General features: G+C 36.5%; 1 protein-coding gene across 1 annotated transcript in view; it reads right to left on the reverse strand.

Annotated features, from left to right (window-relative positions):
- Window positions 1-18808, reverse strand: part of TEX11 (testis expressed 11) — a 382668-nt gene that overhangs the window by 240506 nt on the left and 123354 nt on the right. The window contains exons 11-12 of the mRNA XM_036898307.2: window positions 12134-12215; window positions 9069-9147 (exon numbers count right to left, since the gene is read on the reverse strand). Of these exons, the coding sequence (XP_036754202.2) occupies window positions 9069-9147; window positions 12134-12215 (161 nt within the window). The remainder of the gene's footprint in view (window positions 1-9068; window positions 9148-12133; window positions 12216-18808) is intronic.

The raw sequence follows: 18808 nt of genomic DNA on the forward strand, positions 1-18808 counted from the left end.
CTGGAAGTGCAGAGAGCCACTCAAAAAAGGAAACCAAGGAAGACAACACCAAGACATATACTAATTAAAATAGCAAAGATTAAAGATAAAGAGAGAATACTAAGAGCAGCAAGAGACAGGTAGACAGTTGCCTCTAAGGGAAACTCCATAAGGCTATCAACAGGTTTCTCACCAGAAACTTCACAGGCAAGAAGGGAGTGGCATGAAATATTTCATGTATTGAAAGGGAAGAACTTACAAACAAGAATGCTCTACCAAGTAAGTATGAAGTTAAAAAAATAAAATCAACTACACAAAATCACTCAAAGGATACACAAAAGATTATGACATCTTGATATATAAAGTCTGGAGGAGGAAGAAGAATAAAAAAGAGGCACTTTAAATTGTGCTTTAAATAGAGCAGCAATCAATATAGACTATTATATACTTGGGAAAATATCTATGAACATTATGGTAACCACAAACCTAAAGACTATAATAGATAATACAAAAATTAAAGAAAGAAATCCAAGGAGAACAAAAGTATCAAATACACAAGAGAAGAGTATAAAGGAGGAAGAAGGGAACAGAGAGGTACTACAAAACAACCAGAAAACAATAAAATGGCAATGAGTACATACCTATCAATAATCACCTTAAAGGTAAATGGACTGAATGCACCAATCAAAAGACATATGGTTGCAGAATGGATAAAGAACCAACACCCAGTAAGAGATTCATTTCAAACCTAAAGACATGCATAGCCTAAAAGTGAAGGGATGGAAAAACACAGTTCATGCAAAAAATGAGTGAAAACTGCTACAACAGGAGTAGCAGTACTTATGTCAGACAAAATAGGTTTCAAGCAAAGAAAGTAACAAGAGACAGAGAACATTACATAATGAAAAGGGATCAGTCCAATAAGATAATATAACAATTCTAAATATCTATGCACCCAACATAGAAACACCAAAATATATAAAATAAATACCAACAGGCACAAAGGGGGAAACAGAAGCAACAAAATCACATTAGGAGACTTTAATACCTCACATGTATCATGGAACAAATCATCCAGACAGAAAATAAATAATAAAAGCATCACACGACACATTAGACCAAATGGAATTAACAGGTATCTACAGACCATTCCACCCAAAAGCAGCAGGATACACATATTTCTCAAGAGGAGATAGATTGTTCTCCAGAATAGATCACATACTAGGCCACAAAATGAGCCTCAAATAATTTAAAAAGATGGAAATTGTTTCAAGCAACTTCTCACACAACAATAGTTTGAAATGACAAATAAATTATACAAAGTAAACAAAAAGCTCAGAAACATATGGAGGCTAAAAAACATGCTTCTAGAAATACAAATGGCCAACACACTCATTAAATGATGCTCCACATTTTTAATTATCAGGCTATTGCAAATTAAAACCACAGTGATATCACCTCACACCAGATAGGATAGCCACCATCCAAAAGAAAAGAAATAACAAATGCTGGCGAGGATGCAGAGAAATGGGAACCTTCCTACACTGCTAGAGGGAATGTAAATTGGTACAACCATTATGGAAAGCAATATGGGGTTTCCTCAAAAAACTAAAAATAGAAATACCATTTGACCCAGGAATTCCACTTCTAGGAATTTACCTGAAGAAAACAAAATGCCTGGTTCAAAAAGACATATGCACCCCTATGTTTATCACAGCACTATTTGCAATAGTCAAGATATGGAAGCAACTGGATTGTCCATCATTAGATGAATGGATAAAGATGTGGTACCTATACACAATGGAATATTATTCAGCCATAAAAAGAAAAGAAATCCTCCCATTTGCAACAACGTGGAAGGATCTAGAGAGTATTATGCTCAGTGAAATAAGCCAGGCAAAGACTAATAACATATAATTTCACTTATTTGTGGCATATAAAAACAAAGCAAAACAGAAGGAACAAAATAGCAGTAGACTCATGGATACCAAGAAGCGACTAGAAGTTACCAAGGGGGAGGAGGATTAAGGGGCACAATAATTTGCGATCACAATATAGGTTCACAATATGACTGCCCTTGCACTGTTCACCATGTAAGAACTTATTCACTATGTAAGAACTTGTTCACCATGTAAGAACTTGTTCATTATGCTTCAGAAGATTGGAGACTGTTGAGAATTAGGCTTGGGGTTGATTAATGATTGTGCATTGAGTCCCCTATACAGAATTTTATTGTTGTTAACAACCATTTGATCAATAAATATGAGAGATGCCCTCTCAAAAAAACAAAAACAATATAGGTTCACAATACATGGGGACGGTAGTACAGCACAGAGAATCACTCTGTAACACCTTACTACATTGATAGATAGTGACTGCACTAGAAGCGGTGTGGATTTAATAATATGGGTAACTATTGAACCACAGTGCTGTATAACTGAAACCAACATAAGTTTTTATATCAATGATACTTTAATAAAAGAAGCTACACATATCTAATGTATAAGAATTTGGATATGCGTATACACCCATGAAACCAATTAAACAGATCATCCATCTTGAACAAGTGGGATTTATTTCAGGGATGCAAGGACAGTATAATATTCATAAATCAATCAATATCATACACATTAATAAAAAGAAAAAAAACATATGATCATCTCAGTAGATGCTGAAAAACCATTTGACAAAATTCAACATCCATTCATGATAAAAACTCTCAACAAAATGGGTATAGAGGGTACATACCTCAACACAATAAAGGCCATATATGACAAACCCACAGCAAACATCATATTCAATGGTGAAAAGCTGAAAGCTATTCTTCTAATATCAGGAACAAGACAAGGATGTCCACTCTCACCACTCTCACCCAACATAACACTGGAGATCCTTGCTACAGCAATCAGACAACACAAGAGATAAAAGGCCTCCAAATTTGTAAGGAAGAAGTTGAACTGTCACTATTTGCAGATGACATGATATTATACATGGAAAACCCTAAAGACTCCACCAAAAACATTATTAGAATTAATAATTGAATTCAGCAAAGTTGCAGGATACAAAATTAATACACAGAAATCTGTTACATTCCTATATACTAAAAATGACCTAGAAGAAAGAGAAATCAGGAAAACAATTCCATTTACAATTGCATCAAAAATAATAAAACACCTAGGAATAAACCTAACTAAGGAGGTGACAGACTTGTACTCTGATAAGTATAAGATAAGACACCCATGAGAGAAATTTAAAAAGACACAAATAAAGGGGATCCACAAATCCCATGTTTGTGGAGAAGAAGAATTAATATTGTCAAAATGGCCATTCTACTGAAAGCAATTTACAGATTCAATGCAATACCTATCAAAATACCAACAGCATTTTTCAATGAAAATAGAGCAAATAATCCTAAAATTCATATGGAACCACAAAGACCCCGAATAGCCAAAGTGGTCTTGAGAAAGAAAAACAAAGCTAGGAGTATTATGCTCCCTGACTTCAAGCTATACTATAAAGCCACTGTAATCAAAACAGTATGGTACTGGTACAAGAAGAGACCCATAGGTCAGGGGAACAGAAGAGATAGCCGAAATGTAAACCCACACATATATGGCCAATTAATATATGCTGAAGGAGCCATGAATATATGGCAGAATATAACAGGGGAAAAGACAGCCTCTTCAGTAACTGGTGTTGGGAAAACTGGACAACTACATGTAAGAGAGTGAAACTGGATTATTGTCTAACTCCATACATAAAAGTAAACTTGAAATGGATCAAATACTTAAATATAAGTCATGCAACCACAAAATTCTTAGCAAAAATCTCTTGAACAAAAGCATCAACAATTTTTTTCCTGGACTTGTCTTCCCAGGCAAGGGAAACAAAATCATAAACAAGTGGGGCTACATCAAACTTAAAAGCTCTGTACAGAAAAGGATACCATCAACAAAACAAAAAGGCAACAAAACAAAAAGGGAGAATGTATTTGTAAATGATTCATTCAATAAGGGTGAACATCCAACATACATAAAGACCTCATATGACTCAACACCAGAAAAACAAATAACCGGATTAAAAAATGGGTGGAAGACCTGAATATTTTTCCAAAGTAGAAATACGGATGGCCAAAAAGCACATGAAAAGATGCTCCACATCACTAATCATCAGGGAAATGCAAACCAAAACCACAATGAAATATCACCTCACACTGTCAAATGGACAAGAAATAATAAGTGTTCAGGAGGATGTGGAGAAATGGGAACCCTCCAACACTGTTGGTGGGACTGTAAATTGGTGCAGCTTCTAGGGAAAGCAGTAAGGAGGTTCTTTAAGAAACTAATATTAGAAATAACATGTGACCAGGAAGTCCACTTCTAGGAATTTACCCAAAGAAAACAAAATCTGAGATTCAAAAAGATAGATAGGCCCCTATATTTACTGCTGCATTATTTACAATAGCCAAGACACAGAAGCAACTTAAGTGCCCCTCAGTAGATGAATGGATAAAGAAGTGGTACAATCCAGCCATTAAAAAGAAAGAAATCCTGCCATTTGCAACAACATGGGTGGACCTAGAGGATATTATGCTAAGTGAAATAAGCCAGGCAGAGAAAGACAAATACCATGATTTCACTTATATGTGCAATCTAAAAACAAAACCAAACAAAAAGAACAACACAGCAGTAGACTCAGTAGACACTAAGAAGTGACTGGTGGTTATCATGTGGGAGGGGTTGTGATGGGAAGGTGTGATGGGTAGGGTCATAAATAGGCACAATATCTCAATCATAATATAAGTTGGAGGTGCAGCATGGAAATGGCAGCATGGAGAATATCATCACTGGTTCTATAACATCTTTCTGTGTTGACTGACAGTAACTGTACTAGTTGGGGTGAGGATTTAATAATGTGTGTAACTGTTGAATGACTGTGTTGTATACTTGAAACCAATATAATATTGTTTATCAGCTATACGTCGATAAAAAAACTTTTATTATGCAAATGTGTAGTGTCCAAAGAAAAAGAACCAATTTAAACACTGGTTTCATTAAAAGAAACACAGGATCTAGAATAATGCTGCCCAGTAAATCTTCCTACAATGGAAATGTTTTCTATCTGTGCTGTTGAGTTAGGTAGACATTAGCCACATGTGGCTACTGAGACTGATATGTCTATTATGACTGAGGGACTAAATATTTAATTTTGTTTAACTTTAATTTAAATTTAAATAGTTATATATGTCTAGTTACTACCATATTGTGCAGATTTAGAAAACAAAAGACATATGCTGTTGATTAGATAACATCTGGAATATTGTGTTGACTTTCAGTTATCATATTTTTAAACTGAAAGCAACATCCAGAAGTAATCATATTATAAACAATGTTAGAATGAACTGGGGAACATCTGTCAAGTAAAAGATTTCGATGTTACCATAATGACAGAACTACCAGCCTTAGAAATTATTGGAAAATGTGCATCAATTTTATGAGGGAGAATTACATGAATTTTGAAAATTCCAGCTTTGTAAAAATATAATCATAATCATCATCCCTTCCCCAGGTATTCCATAAGAGGCTGAATGACTTCTCATACAAGAAATCATGTCTCAGGTAGGAGATAGGTCTACAACAGCTGGCAAGCTAGCCTGCAGGACAAATCTAACTGGACACCTGTTTTTGTAAATGAAGTTTTACTGGAACACAGCCATTGCCATTCAATTACAGATTGTCTATAGCTGCTTTACCACTAAACAGCAGATTAAACTAGGTGTGACAGAGACTTTATGGCTTACAAAGCCTAAAATATTTACTAACTGGTCTTTTACAGAAAATGTTTACTGACCTCTGGTCTAAAGTAGTGGTTCTCAGAACCACCTGGAGAACTAATAAAGGGTACAAAGGTCTGGGCTTATTGGAAGGAGGTGGGGCCTGACCTCTATATTCCCTAGTGATAGTTTTTTACAACAGATTTATTGAGGTATAATTCACATATCACACAATTCATCCATTTAAAGGATATAATTCAATGGTTTTTAGTATATTCACAGAGTTGTACCATCATCACCCAATCAATTTTAGAACATTTTTATTATGCTAAAAAGAAACCTCATACCCATCAGCAGTCACTCCCCATTTTCCCCCAACTCTCACCGCATTAGGCAACCACTTCCTATCTCTATATATGTGCCTATTCTGGAAATATCATTTAAATGGGAATGGCACAATGTGTAGTCTTTATGACTGGCTTCTTTCACTTAGCATGTTTTTAAGGTTCAATCATGTTATATAGTGTACTGCATTTTATAACAGTTACTATTATAACTGTTATAACAGGTACTTTTTCTTTTTATTGCCAAATAATATTCCATGGTGTGGGTATCCTGCATTTTTTTCATTTAACCATCAGTTGGTGGATGTTTTGGTGGCTTCCACACTTGACTATTAAGAAATATGCTATGCAAAAAACAAAAAATAGAAATACCATTTGACCCAGAAATTCCACTCCTAGGAATTTACCTAAAGAAAACAAGTTCTCACATTCAAAAAGACGTATGCACCCCTATGTTTATCGCAGTACTATTTACAATAGCCAAGATATGGAAGTAACCTAAATGTCCATCAGTAGATGAATGGATAAAGAAGATGTGGTACACATACACAATGGAATATTATTCAGCCATAAGAAGAAAACAGATCCTATCATTTGCAACAACATGGATGGAGCTAGAGGGTAGTATGCTCAGTGAAATAAGCCAGGCAGAGAAAGACAAGTACCAAATGATTTCACTCATCTGTGCAGCATAAAAACAAAGAAAAAACTGAAGGAACAAAACAGCAGCAGACTCACAGAACCCAGTAATGAACTAACAGTTACCAAAGGGAAAGGGACTGGGGAGGGTGGGTGGGAAGGGAGGGAGAAGGGGAATAAGGTGCATTACGATTAACACACATAATGTAGGGGCACAGGGAAGGCAGTATACCACAGAGAAGACAAATAGTGACTCTATAGCATCTTACTATGCTGATGGACAGTGACTGTAATGGGGTATGTGGTGGGGACTTGATAATGGGGGGAATCTAGTAACCAGAATGTTGCCCATGTGATTTTATAGTAATAATAACAAAACAAAACAAAAAAGAAGTAGCAGGGCTGATGGAACAAAGGGAAGGAGTTGGAATTATTAAAATTTATTAAAGACATTGAAACAGAAAAAAATACACACATGTAATGTAAGTTCGTTAAACTCACAGTCAATGATATTGGGCAGATTATAAATATTGGATGAAGGAACACTATTACAAAAAGGACATGTAATACTGAAAAAAAAAAAACCTCTGAATTTAAACCAAAAATATACCATAAGATGGAAACAAGTCTTATTCACCAATACTTCATACAAAGGCTTTTACCAGTAAATCAAATATGGTATTTTATTTCACAGAAAGTTCAGAATGTGCCATTGTGCAAATTACATTATAACTACAGAAAGGTGTACCTTCTCCTTTTAAACAGTGTGTGGTATAAAGTAACATACCAAATTTATACTCACAAATTTCTCAGTTATGTTAAAAACCAAATAAATGTTGGATTATAAAATACATATTTTTATAGGAATGACAATAAAGATGTGCTTATGGGTTAAAAAAATACACTTCTACTTTGCTCTCTTGGGACCCAGTCACCATGCTGTAAAGAGACCAAAACTAGTTCACCAGGAGACAGACCACCGAGAAGGGCCACAGGTAGATGTTCTGGCCAAAGCCCCACTGAGCAATCTGCTGACAGCCAGCATCGCTTGCCAGACCTGCAAGGAAGGATGCTTCCAGGTGATTCCTGACTCCAGCCACTGAGTCACTTTCAAGTGTTCCCAGCTGACATCATGAATCAGGACAAACAGTCCCTAATTGTGCAGATCCAGATTCATGATCCACACACTCCAAGAGCATCATAATATGGTTATTTTACACCAAAGGGTTTGGGCTATTTGTGACATAGATGGTGTGGGAACAGTGTGTCTTGCTGGGGGCTGCCCCACCTGAAGTTCTGAGCCTACCTCCAACATTCTGGTCTCATTCCCTCTTGGCACTGATCATCACCCAGAAAGTCTCTCAGAATATTCCCCCTCATTATTCAGGTGAAGAAACAAGCTCAGAGGGACCAAGGACTTGTCCAGGTCCCACAGCCCTCAGGGGCTAATGGCTCTGCTGCAGGGGAAGCTCTGATGAAATCAGATCCCTTAGAACTAGGGTAAATGGCAGCCTTGGAGTTCGCCCACTGCCTGTTTTCATAAATAAAGTTTTATTGTAACACACACACACACAAATAAATAAATATATATATATATATATATGCTATGAACATCCATATACAAGTGTTTGTATATGGACATATATTTCCTGTTTAACTTGGGAGTACAATTGCTGGGTTATACAGTATCTCTCTACTTAATTATTGAGAAATTGACAGACTCTTTCCAAAGTGGTTGCACCATTTTACATTCCCTCCAGCAGTGTATATGGGTTACATTTCTCCAAAACCTTGCCAATCTCTATTATCTGTATTTTTTATTATAGCCATCCTCACAGGTGTGAAGTGGTTTCTCATTGTGGCTTTGATTTGCATTTTCCTGATCGCTAATGATATTGAGCATCTTTTCTAGCACGTATTTCCCAGTAATTCTGATGCATACTGACGTTTGAGAACACTAAGATGTATTTAAGTACTTTAGGGCCCCTTTTGACATTAATGATGCATGAAGATGGAGCCATTCTGGAGAGGTATATATCACCCAACAGAACTATACTTGCTCAAGCCTTCCTGTTCCACATAATACTGGCCTTCAGGTTAACCTAGTCTAACTCCTGTATTATAAAGCCCTATGTTATTCCTTTTTAATTTCATTTAAAAAGTATTTAATTTAAATTTTATATCATTAAGTGAACACTTCCAGCTTCTAACTTGATCAACACAATGGCAAATATTGTCCTCTGAATATGGATGGATATATTAATATATACTCAACATATGTTAATGGAAATCTTAGAAAAATGTTAGACTTTAAATAATCAATTCTTCTGTACCTTTCATGATCCATCAGCAGTTTAGCAATGTTCAGACAGAATTCTAAAGACATGTCAAAATGTAGTATTTCCATGACAGCTAACAAAGAGAAAATGTGAAACAATAGTATCAGTTTCATTTTTGAGGAAGCTTAGCAATTTTCAAAAATATTCCTCTGTTCAAAATGTTTGCCATATATGTCTTTACTAGCAATTTATCAGAATATTTTTATAAATTAATAACATCTAATGCTGGAAAGAGTACTTTGAAACAAGCACTCATATGCAAAGTAACTTTAAACAATCGTTTTGGTAAACATTTTGGCAATACTACATGCTAAGAACACAGGGGTTAAAAGCTTGGGATCTGTATTTCAAACTACTTGCCATTTGTATGGCCATAGGCAAGTTACTTAGTTTCTCCTCATCTTAGTTTTGTCATCTGTAAAAAGAGGAACATATTACCAATCTTTGAGGGTTGTTGAGAGGGTTATGTGTGATAATGCATGTGCATTACACAGCAAAGCACCTAGCACTTAGTAAGCACTCAACAGCTGAATCACAGAACCCAAGAATGGACTAATAGTTACCAAAGGGAAGGTACTGGGGAAGATGGGTGGGAAGGGAGGGATGAGGGTGGGGAAAAAGAAAGGGGGCATTACAACTAGCATGTATAGTGTGTGGGGGGGCATGGGGAGGGCTGTGTAACACAGAGAAGACAAGTAGTGATTTTACAGCATCTTACTCTGCTGATGGACAGTGACTATGAAGGGGTATGTGGGGGGGACTTGGTGAAGGGGGAAGCCTAGTAAACATAATGTTCTTCATGTAATTATAGATTAATGATACCAAAATAAAAATAATAAAATAAAAAATAATGACAGCTGCTACTATTAGTCCCTTTACTTCAGAAATCGTACTTCTGAAAAGTCATCTGAAATAAATACAAGAAAATGTGTATAAACAAAGATATTAAAATCATTGTAGGTCATAAAAACAATAAAAAGGAAATATACTTTGAGTATCTACTATAAGGTAGTGATAAGCTATTATCAACCAATAAAATTGTCTAAAATAAAATAACACAAAAAATGACTATGCACTAACATAGAAAATGTCTAAGATGATCACGTGAAAAAACAGAAAACAAAGACTGTATGCATCATGTAGTCACAATCCTATAAAACAAGCAAATTAAGAGGATAAAAACTAATAATAATCAGATTACTGGAAGTGATTGTGTTTAATTATTTAGTCAAATAATAAGTATATTCTCTGTGCCAGGAACTATGTTTGGTTCAGGGAAACTAGCAGTGGACAAAACACACAAAAATCCCTGTTGTCAAGGTGTTGAATGGTGAATTCCAGTGAATGGTGGGACAACAGATATTTTTAGTATTTTCCAAAAACCTCTTTAATGGGTATGTACATTCATAATAAAAAAAACTGTATATTTCTAAATTTCTACTACAAAAAATGAGTATGCTACCTTTTCATGATAAAACATTTCTATACTTTTTAATTTCTGTGTTTTCTATCACCAAAAAATACAGTGAAAGTTCAATGCCGGCCATTAGGTTGACCATTCTAAGAGTAAAGTACTTGCACTAGGAAAGAAATGAACAGACTATAAAAATACAAGTCTTATACATTCTCTCAATATAATGAAGAAAAGATCATTTTATTACTTTAAACTATAGGAAACTTGGATTCAGGGAAGTCTTCTAATTTGCAATCTGACATTGTAACTTCATTACTCTGAATATCAAGAGGATATAGGTTGAGTTAAGTAAAAACAATCTGGGAATAAGGAATAATTTCACTTTACATTCTGCTTCTTATCTACATTTGGATAAAAACTTTCGTAGGGAATTCTAGTCCAAAATGAATCAACTTCAAACTGAGTGACTCAATAATCACTCTAGTCTTCCCATATCATATTAATTTAAGTAAGCCTATTCCTTTAATTGTTTAGTGGGCTTCTTTATTCCCCTAGTGAAAAAAAGTAGAGTTGTCTCCCTGGTTCCTAATATTTTTCAACCTGTGTATACTGAGATGATACTATTACCTAGATATGCAGATCCCTATACATTTCAGCTTCTGAGTTCTCTTAGGTATCAGCTAAGATTCTAGAGGTCACAGAAAGTCTCAGCAGTACTAAATTAGTAATTAATTTAGAGCTACTTCCAAATTTGATTATTGTCCTACTTATTACAAATTGTTACTATTTATTAGATAATCAGTTATGATACTAACATGTAATTTTATACATGTAATATTTATGCACCTTTATAATGCAACTATTTATATAGTAAAATAAAGTATGTACACATTAAAAGAATTTAGAGTAGATTATTTTTATAACTGAACATAATTTAAATACTGTTAAGGGACCAGAGTGCATAGAGAGATTTTTGTACCTCACTTAATGCATCTGTATAGTAGTAATAACAGTAATAATAGTAACTACAATAATAGGCAACTTGTATTGCACACTAACTATGCACTGGGCATTGTGCTAAATGCTTCACATACATTTTCTCACAGGATTCTCAAAACAACACAATGAGGCAGCCATTATTATTATATCTCTTTTGAAGATGAAGAAATGGAAACAGAAAAGTTAAGGGACTTGCCAAATGACCCACAGTTGTGTATCAGGAGGCTTATTTTGTGATGTGTACACTGTAGACCCTTGAGAATTTTGAAAAACAAATAGCAATGCTTATAAAAGTAATTATAAAAAGTATAGCAATATAAAGGTTTTTCTATCAATAGATTATCTTTTTTCATGGTGGAAGATAACTTCAGAAGGGTTGGGAAGCTATGTTAGCCTGCTAGCATAAAAGAAAACTGATGGCTTTTATTCACCTCTTTGTTACTACCTAGTAAGTTTGCTAGATAGTAAGAAAGTATTCCCCTTTTTTCTTCCTGGCTGACAATATTCCCTTTTTCCTATGTGATTAATTTCCTTCCCAGTCACCAACAACTTATACCTATTGTTAGCATACTACAACAGATCCTATATTCAATAAATAGTGGTGATAATTCAAAACTGTATGATATCTCACACACACAGATGATACCTTCCAACAGTTCTTCATTAGCTGTTTTGTCCTTCAAGAGGATTTTCATCTTTAAGAAAAGCCCAACTGGATTTAAATGTTCCTATTTTAAAGAAAGAAATAACAATGTTATTAAGACTGTGGTAAGTAAAAGACAAAATTCAAGTAATTGCCTATTTTATTCAACCACAGCAGGTTGATTCATGATCAAAGGAAATCAAAATTATAAAAGATAAGATCATAACATCCATTCTATCCCTGAGGATATTTTGTGATATTTTATTCAATCTGAATGAAACAGTACAAGGAAAAGAACATGTAAACATTTATACTGGTTGGCAAAAAACTTAATGGCAAGGTCAATACTTAAACTGTGAATATAAGGCCATATTCTTGTCTCAGTGAGCAAAACTCCAAACATCAGTTAGATTTTTTTTCTTCTGAGATTTTAATAACACACAAGGTTGCAAATTTTACTCTACTGCATTACAACCTTTCCTAGTGGACATGTTGGAATATGTATTGTGTTCAATTCCCTTTTACGTTCAGAAATGTACACACTGAGTCTACTATACTCACACAAGTTAACGTTCTGCTTTTTTCTTTGATTTCATTAGGAAACAACTCTAGAGAATGAACACTTTTGTTTCACTGTATCATCACCTATTCACTTCTATAAACTTTTGCACTGATATGCCGATCCTTATTGTCTCTTAAAACTACACTTTCAGAAGTCATGACTGAGTGTCTGTTAAATCCACTAGTTTTTTCCCCAACATCAATAATTTCGCCCTCTCTGTAACTTCTCTCAGTATTGCATTTCACTCTTCTTCCTTAGATTTTTTTTTCTGGCTTTTTTTCAACTGAAGAGTTATCAGAAAACAAGATCCAGGAACAACAAATTTTCAAGGAAAGTACTATGATCCTGTTTTGTAGATGAAGAACCTGAGGCCCAGATGGAGTAACTTATCCATGGTCACACAGTTAGTAAGTGGTAGAGTTGAAATTTGAATTCAGATCTGACTTCAAAGGCCATATTTTTCCTTCTCCTGCAAGCTCTAAAGACAACTTCTCCATTTCTTTAGTGTTAATTGTATCGTACACACACATACACACAATTATATAAAACATACATGTATACTTCTTAGAATAATGATAAAACAAACACCCAAGTACTCATCACTCAGGTTAAGAAACAGAACACTACCACCTACATTAGGGCCACATGCCTCTAACTCTTGTCCATTTGCATCATCCTCACTTCCCCAAAGAGGTAAAAACCACCTTGAATTTCATGCATTAATTCCCTTAGTCTTCTTTATATATACTCAATATATTGCTTAGTTGTACATGCATTTGAACTTTCAACAGAACCATGATATATATAAATAAATTCTTCTTTGACTTGCTTCTTACATTCAGTATCATGATTTCGAGATTCATTTATACTGATGCATGAAATTAATTTATTTGTTTTCATTACTGTATAGTGTGGTACTCAGAGGGTATTCCCTGAATCAGCATTACCTGGAAATTTTTCAGAAATGCAGGCCCCACCCAAAACCTACTAAATCAGAAATTTGGGGACAACGAGGCCAGAAAATTGAGTGTGTATATGTGTGTGTGTGTGTGTGTGTGTGTGTGTGTGTGTGTTTAGGAAAATGTGTAAAATCATTATTATTGATTTGAATTATGAAAAGATTTCATTTCAACATAAATTCTAACACTTGTTCAGTAAGGAAATAAATAAGAAAGTTGTGTTTTAACAGACATTCTAGTTAATACTTATGCATGGTAAAGTTTGAAAAGGACTGTTATATAGTATTCCATTGCATGACTATATCACAATTTATTTACCCATTCTACTTTGGACATTTGAGTTGTTTCTACCCAACTGGTATTATGAACAATCTGGCATTGGCTTTCTGTACACTTCTCCTAGTATACAAATGCAAGAACTTTTTTCCAAACTAAGAATGAAGTTGCAGGGTCAATGGATATGGTTAAATTTAACTTTACAGAGTAAATGTCAAACTATTCTTTTAAGAAGTTCTATCAATACTCAAAAAATTGGCAAAAGAAGGGAACTTCCTCAAGCTGATACAGGGCATCTACAAAAAACCACAGCTAACACCATACTTGGCTTGAGGTCATAGCAATATAAAACTGTGCAAAACATAAAGGAAAAAAATCTTTTTAAATGAAAATAGCATAAGTTAGCTGTGGGACAATTCAAGCAGCCTAACAGTTGAGTAAATAGTCCTGGAGGGCAAAAAGAAAAAATACTTGAAAAATACTGGAAATTGGGATTAAAGATGGTGGTGTGAGAGTTGAGACAGAGACTTCCTCCTAAAAGTACATATAATATGAAAATATAATTAATACAACTAATCCTGAAAGAGTAACAGGAAAGAAGGCTGCACCAGACTGCATACAATTGAAAAAAAGAGCAGACGTCACGAAACAGGGTAATATAACAAAGCTATGACCCGGTGGGGCCCAAGCACTTCCCCCACCCCAGCTCACTGGCGGGAGGAAGAGAAACAGAGCAGGGAGGGAGTGGAGGCTTGGGACTTCTGAACACCTAGCCCTGGAGATCTTCTCTGGGAGCATGAACCTACACTGCATGGTGCTCTGATGATTTACTGGGGTTGTAAAGCTAAGACAGGCAGAATACCTGGAGAGAAAGAGATTCCAGCTGCTTGTGGAAAACAGGGATTCATATCCGGCTATCTGTGTGGGTAGTCTGAGAGACTTCCTAAAAGCGAGAGGACTGCTAAAGGGGCAAGGATTGCACAGAGCTTACTGCTCAGGACAAAGGACAGGTAAACAAAATTGTCTGGGTGCACTCTGCCCAGCAGGTTGGGAGCTTAAATGATCTTCATGCGCTCCACCCACAAGGCCCCCCACCATGATATGCAGCCTGCTGTGTCTTCCCCCTGGCTAGACTGCACGTGGCTCAGGATCACAAACCAGCAACCCCGGTTCTAGTGTCAGGACAGCCAGAGAGAAGCCCTGCCTACAGCAGTTACAAACACAAAGCATACAGGATTACACCTGTGTGTTTGGCCCACTGGTTCTGGCAGTGAAGACAGGCATAGGAGCCAGGAAGCAGGAAACAGCTCTTTATTCCCCTCAAGCACCAACACGGCTCCCCTCTGACCACCGAAATTGCTCAAGGGGCTGAGCAGCTCCAGAGAGTAGAGCTTCTGGACACTAGAAGGCAGCACAGACAAATTATGAAATGTTAAAACAATCTGGTTCACAGCAAAATTATGAATACACCTGAGAAGGATTCAAATGAAATTGACCTCATGAATGTTCCTGAATGAGACGTCAAAATAAAAATCATTAACACGCTCAAGGTGGTACAGAAAAATAATCAAGAACTTAGGAACGAAATGAGGACAGAGACGCAATCACTGAAGAACACAATGGAGGGTACTAAAAGCAGATTACATATAGTGCAGGAGACGATAAATGAAATACAAAGTCAGGAAGAGGAATAAAAAGAAGCTGAGGCACAGAGAGAAAATAGAATCTCTAAGGATGAAAGAATACCGAGAGAATGGTGTGACCAATCCAAATGGAACAATATTCATATTAAAGGGGTACATGAAGAGGAAGAGAGAGAAAAAGAAAGAAAGTGTCTATGAGGAAGTAATTGCTGCAAACTTCCCCAATCAGGGGAAGGAGTTACTCTCTCAGGCCATGGAGGTGCACAGATCTCCCAACAGAAGGGATCCATGGAGGACAACACCAAGACATATAACAATTAAAATGGCAAAGATCAGGCAAAACTGGACAACTACATGTAAGAGAATGAAACTGGATTACTGTCTAACCCCATAAACAAAAGTAAAGTCAAAATGGATCAGAGACCTCAATGTAAGTCATAAAACCATAAAACTCTTAGAAAAAAAATATAGGCAAAAATCTTTTGGACATGAACATGAGCAACTTCTACATGAACATATCTCGCTGCGCAAGGGAAACAAAAGCAAAAATGAACAAGAGGAATTATATCAAATGAAAAGGATTCTGTACAGCAAAGAACACCATCAATAGAACCAAAAGACATCCTACAGGATGGGAGAATATATTCATAAATGACATATCCGATAACGGGTTGACATTCAAATTACATAAAGAGGTCATCTACCTCAACAAACAAAAAGCAAAAAAGCCAATTAAAAATGGACAGAGGATCTGAACAGACACTTCTCCAAAGAAGAAATTCAGATGGCCAACAGGCAAATGAAAGATGCTCGGCATGGCTAATCACCAAACAAATGCAAACTAAAACCACAATGAGATATCACCTCATACCAGTTAGAATGGCCAACATACAAAACACAAACAACAACAAATGCTGGCAAGGATGTGGAGAAAGGGGAACCCTCCTACACTGCTGGGGGGAATGTAAATTAGTTCAACCATTCTGGAAAGCAGTATGGAGGTTCCTTAAAAAACTCAAAATAGAAATACCATTTGACCTGGGAAATACACTCATAGAATTTACCCTAAGAATGAAGCAGCCCAGTTTCAAAAAGATATATGCACCCCTGTGTTTATCACAGCTCTATTTACAATAGCAAAGAAATGGAAAAAACGTAACTGTCCATCAGTAGATGAATGGGTAAAGAAGAGGTGGTACATATACACAATGGAATATTATTCAGCCATAAGAAAACACATCCTACCATTTGCAACAACATGGATGGAGCTAGAGGGTATTATGCTCAGTAAAATAAGCTAGGCAGAGAAAGACAAGTATCAAATGATTTCTCTCATCTGTAGAGTATAAGAACAAAGAAAAAACTGAAGGAACAAAACAGCAGCAGACTCACAGAACCCAAGAATGGACTAACAGCTACCATAGGGAAAGGGACTGGGGTGAATGGGTGGGAAGGGAGGGATAAGAGGGGAAAAGGGGCATTATGATTAGCACACATAATGTAGCCAGGGGTGGGGAGAACATGGGAAAGGCAGTATATACAGAGAAGACAAGTAATGACTCTACAGCAGCTTACTACGCTGGTGGACAGTGAATATAATGGGATATGTGGGTGGGACTTGATAAGAGGGGGAGTCTAGTAACCATAATGTTGTTCAAGTAATTGTACATTAACAATACCAAAAAAAATGGCAAAGATCAAGGAAAAGGACAGACTATTAAAAGCAGCCACAGAGAGAAATAAGATCACATACAAAGGAAAGCCCATCAGGCTATCATAAGACTTCTCAGTAGAAACCTTACAAGCCAGAAGTGAGTGGCACGATATACTTAATGATAAGAAGCAGAAGGGCCTCGAACCAAAAATACTTTATCAGCCAAGATCATTATTTAAATTTGAAGGAGAGATTAAACAATTTACACATAAGCAAAAGCAGAGAGAACTGAGCTCCCACAAAAAGCCTCTACAGTGGCTTCCTCCTAAAACTGGATACAATTAGAAAATTTAATTGGCGCAACTAAACCTGAGAGAGCAACAGGAAAGAGGATGGCGTCAGACTGCTTACACCTGGAGAAAAGAGCAAACCTCACCTAACAGGGGAACATACCAGAGCTGTGGCTCCATGGAACCTGAGCTCCACCCCCACCCCAGCTCACTGGCGGGAGGAAGAGAAATGGAGGAGGGAGGGAGTGGAAGGCTTGGGACTGCTGAATACCTAGCTCCGGAGATCTGCTCTGGGAGCACAAACCTACATTTCATGGTGCTTTCATGAGACTCGCATGACTACCAGGTTGGAAAGTTAATACAGGCAGAGTTTCTGTGGAGACTGGGATTTCGGCCACTTGTGGAAAGCAGGGATCCATATCCGGCTGCTCTGCGACAAAAACATACCTGTGTGAGCGGCCCACTGGCTCAGGCAGTGGAGAAAGACACAGGAACCAGGAGGCGGGGAACAGCTGTTTCCTCCCCCCAGGTACCAGTACCACACCCGTGTGACCCCCAACATTGCTTCAGGGACTGAGCAGTTCCAGAAAAGAGCTTCTGGACAGTAGAGGGCACCATATACAAACATGAAATGACAAAGGAAACTTGTCCAGAGTAAAATTATTAATATAACTCCTGAGAAAGATTTAAAAGATATGGACCTCATGAGTCTTCCTGAAAGGAAGTTCAAAATAAAAATGATCAACATTCTAATCGAGGTACAGAAAGACATCCAAGAACTCAGGAATAAATTCAGGTCAGAGATCCAATCGTTGAAGAGCACGATGGAGGGTATTAAAAGGAGGTTGGATACGGTGGAGGAGACAATAAATGAAATAGAAACTAGAGAAGAGGAATACAAAGAAGCTGGGGCACAGAGAGCAAAAAGGATCTCTAAAAACTGAAAGAATATTGAGAGAACTGTGTGACCAATCTAGTGTAACAATATTCACATTATAGGGATACCAGAAGAAGAAGAAAGAGAGAAAGGGATAGAAAGTGCCTTTGAGGAGGTAATTGCTGAAAACTTCCCCAATCTGGGGAAGGAAAAAGTCTCTCAGGCCATGCAGATCCACAGATCTCTCAACACAAGGGACCCAAGGAAGACAACACCAAGACAGATAGTAATTAAAATGTGAAAGATAAAGTATAAGGACAGACTATCAAAAGCAACCAGAGGCAGAAATAAGATCACATACAAAGGAAAGCCCATCAGGTTAACATCAGACTTCTCAGCAGAAACATTACAGGCAAG

This window comes from Manis pentadactyla, chromosome X (genome assembly GCF_030020395.1).
Source record: "Manis pentadactyla isolate mManPen7 chromosome X, mManPen7.hap1, whole genome shotgun sequence".
NCBI lineage: Eukaryota > Metazoa > Chordata > Mammalia > Pholidota > Manidae > Manis > Manis pentadactyla.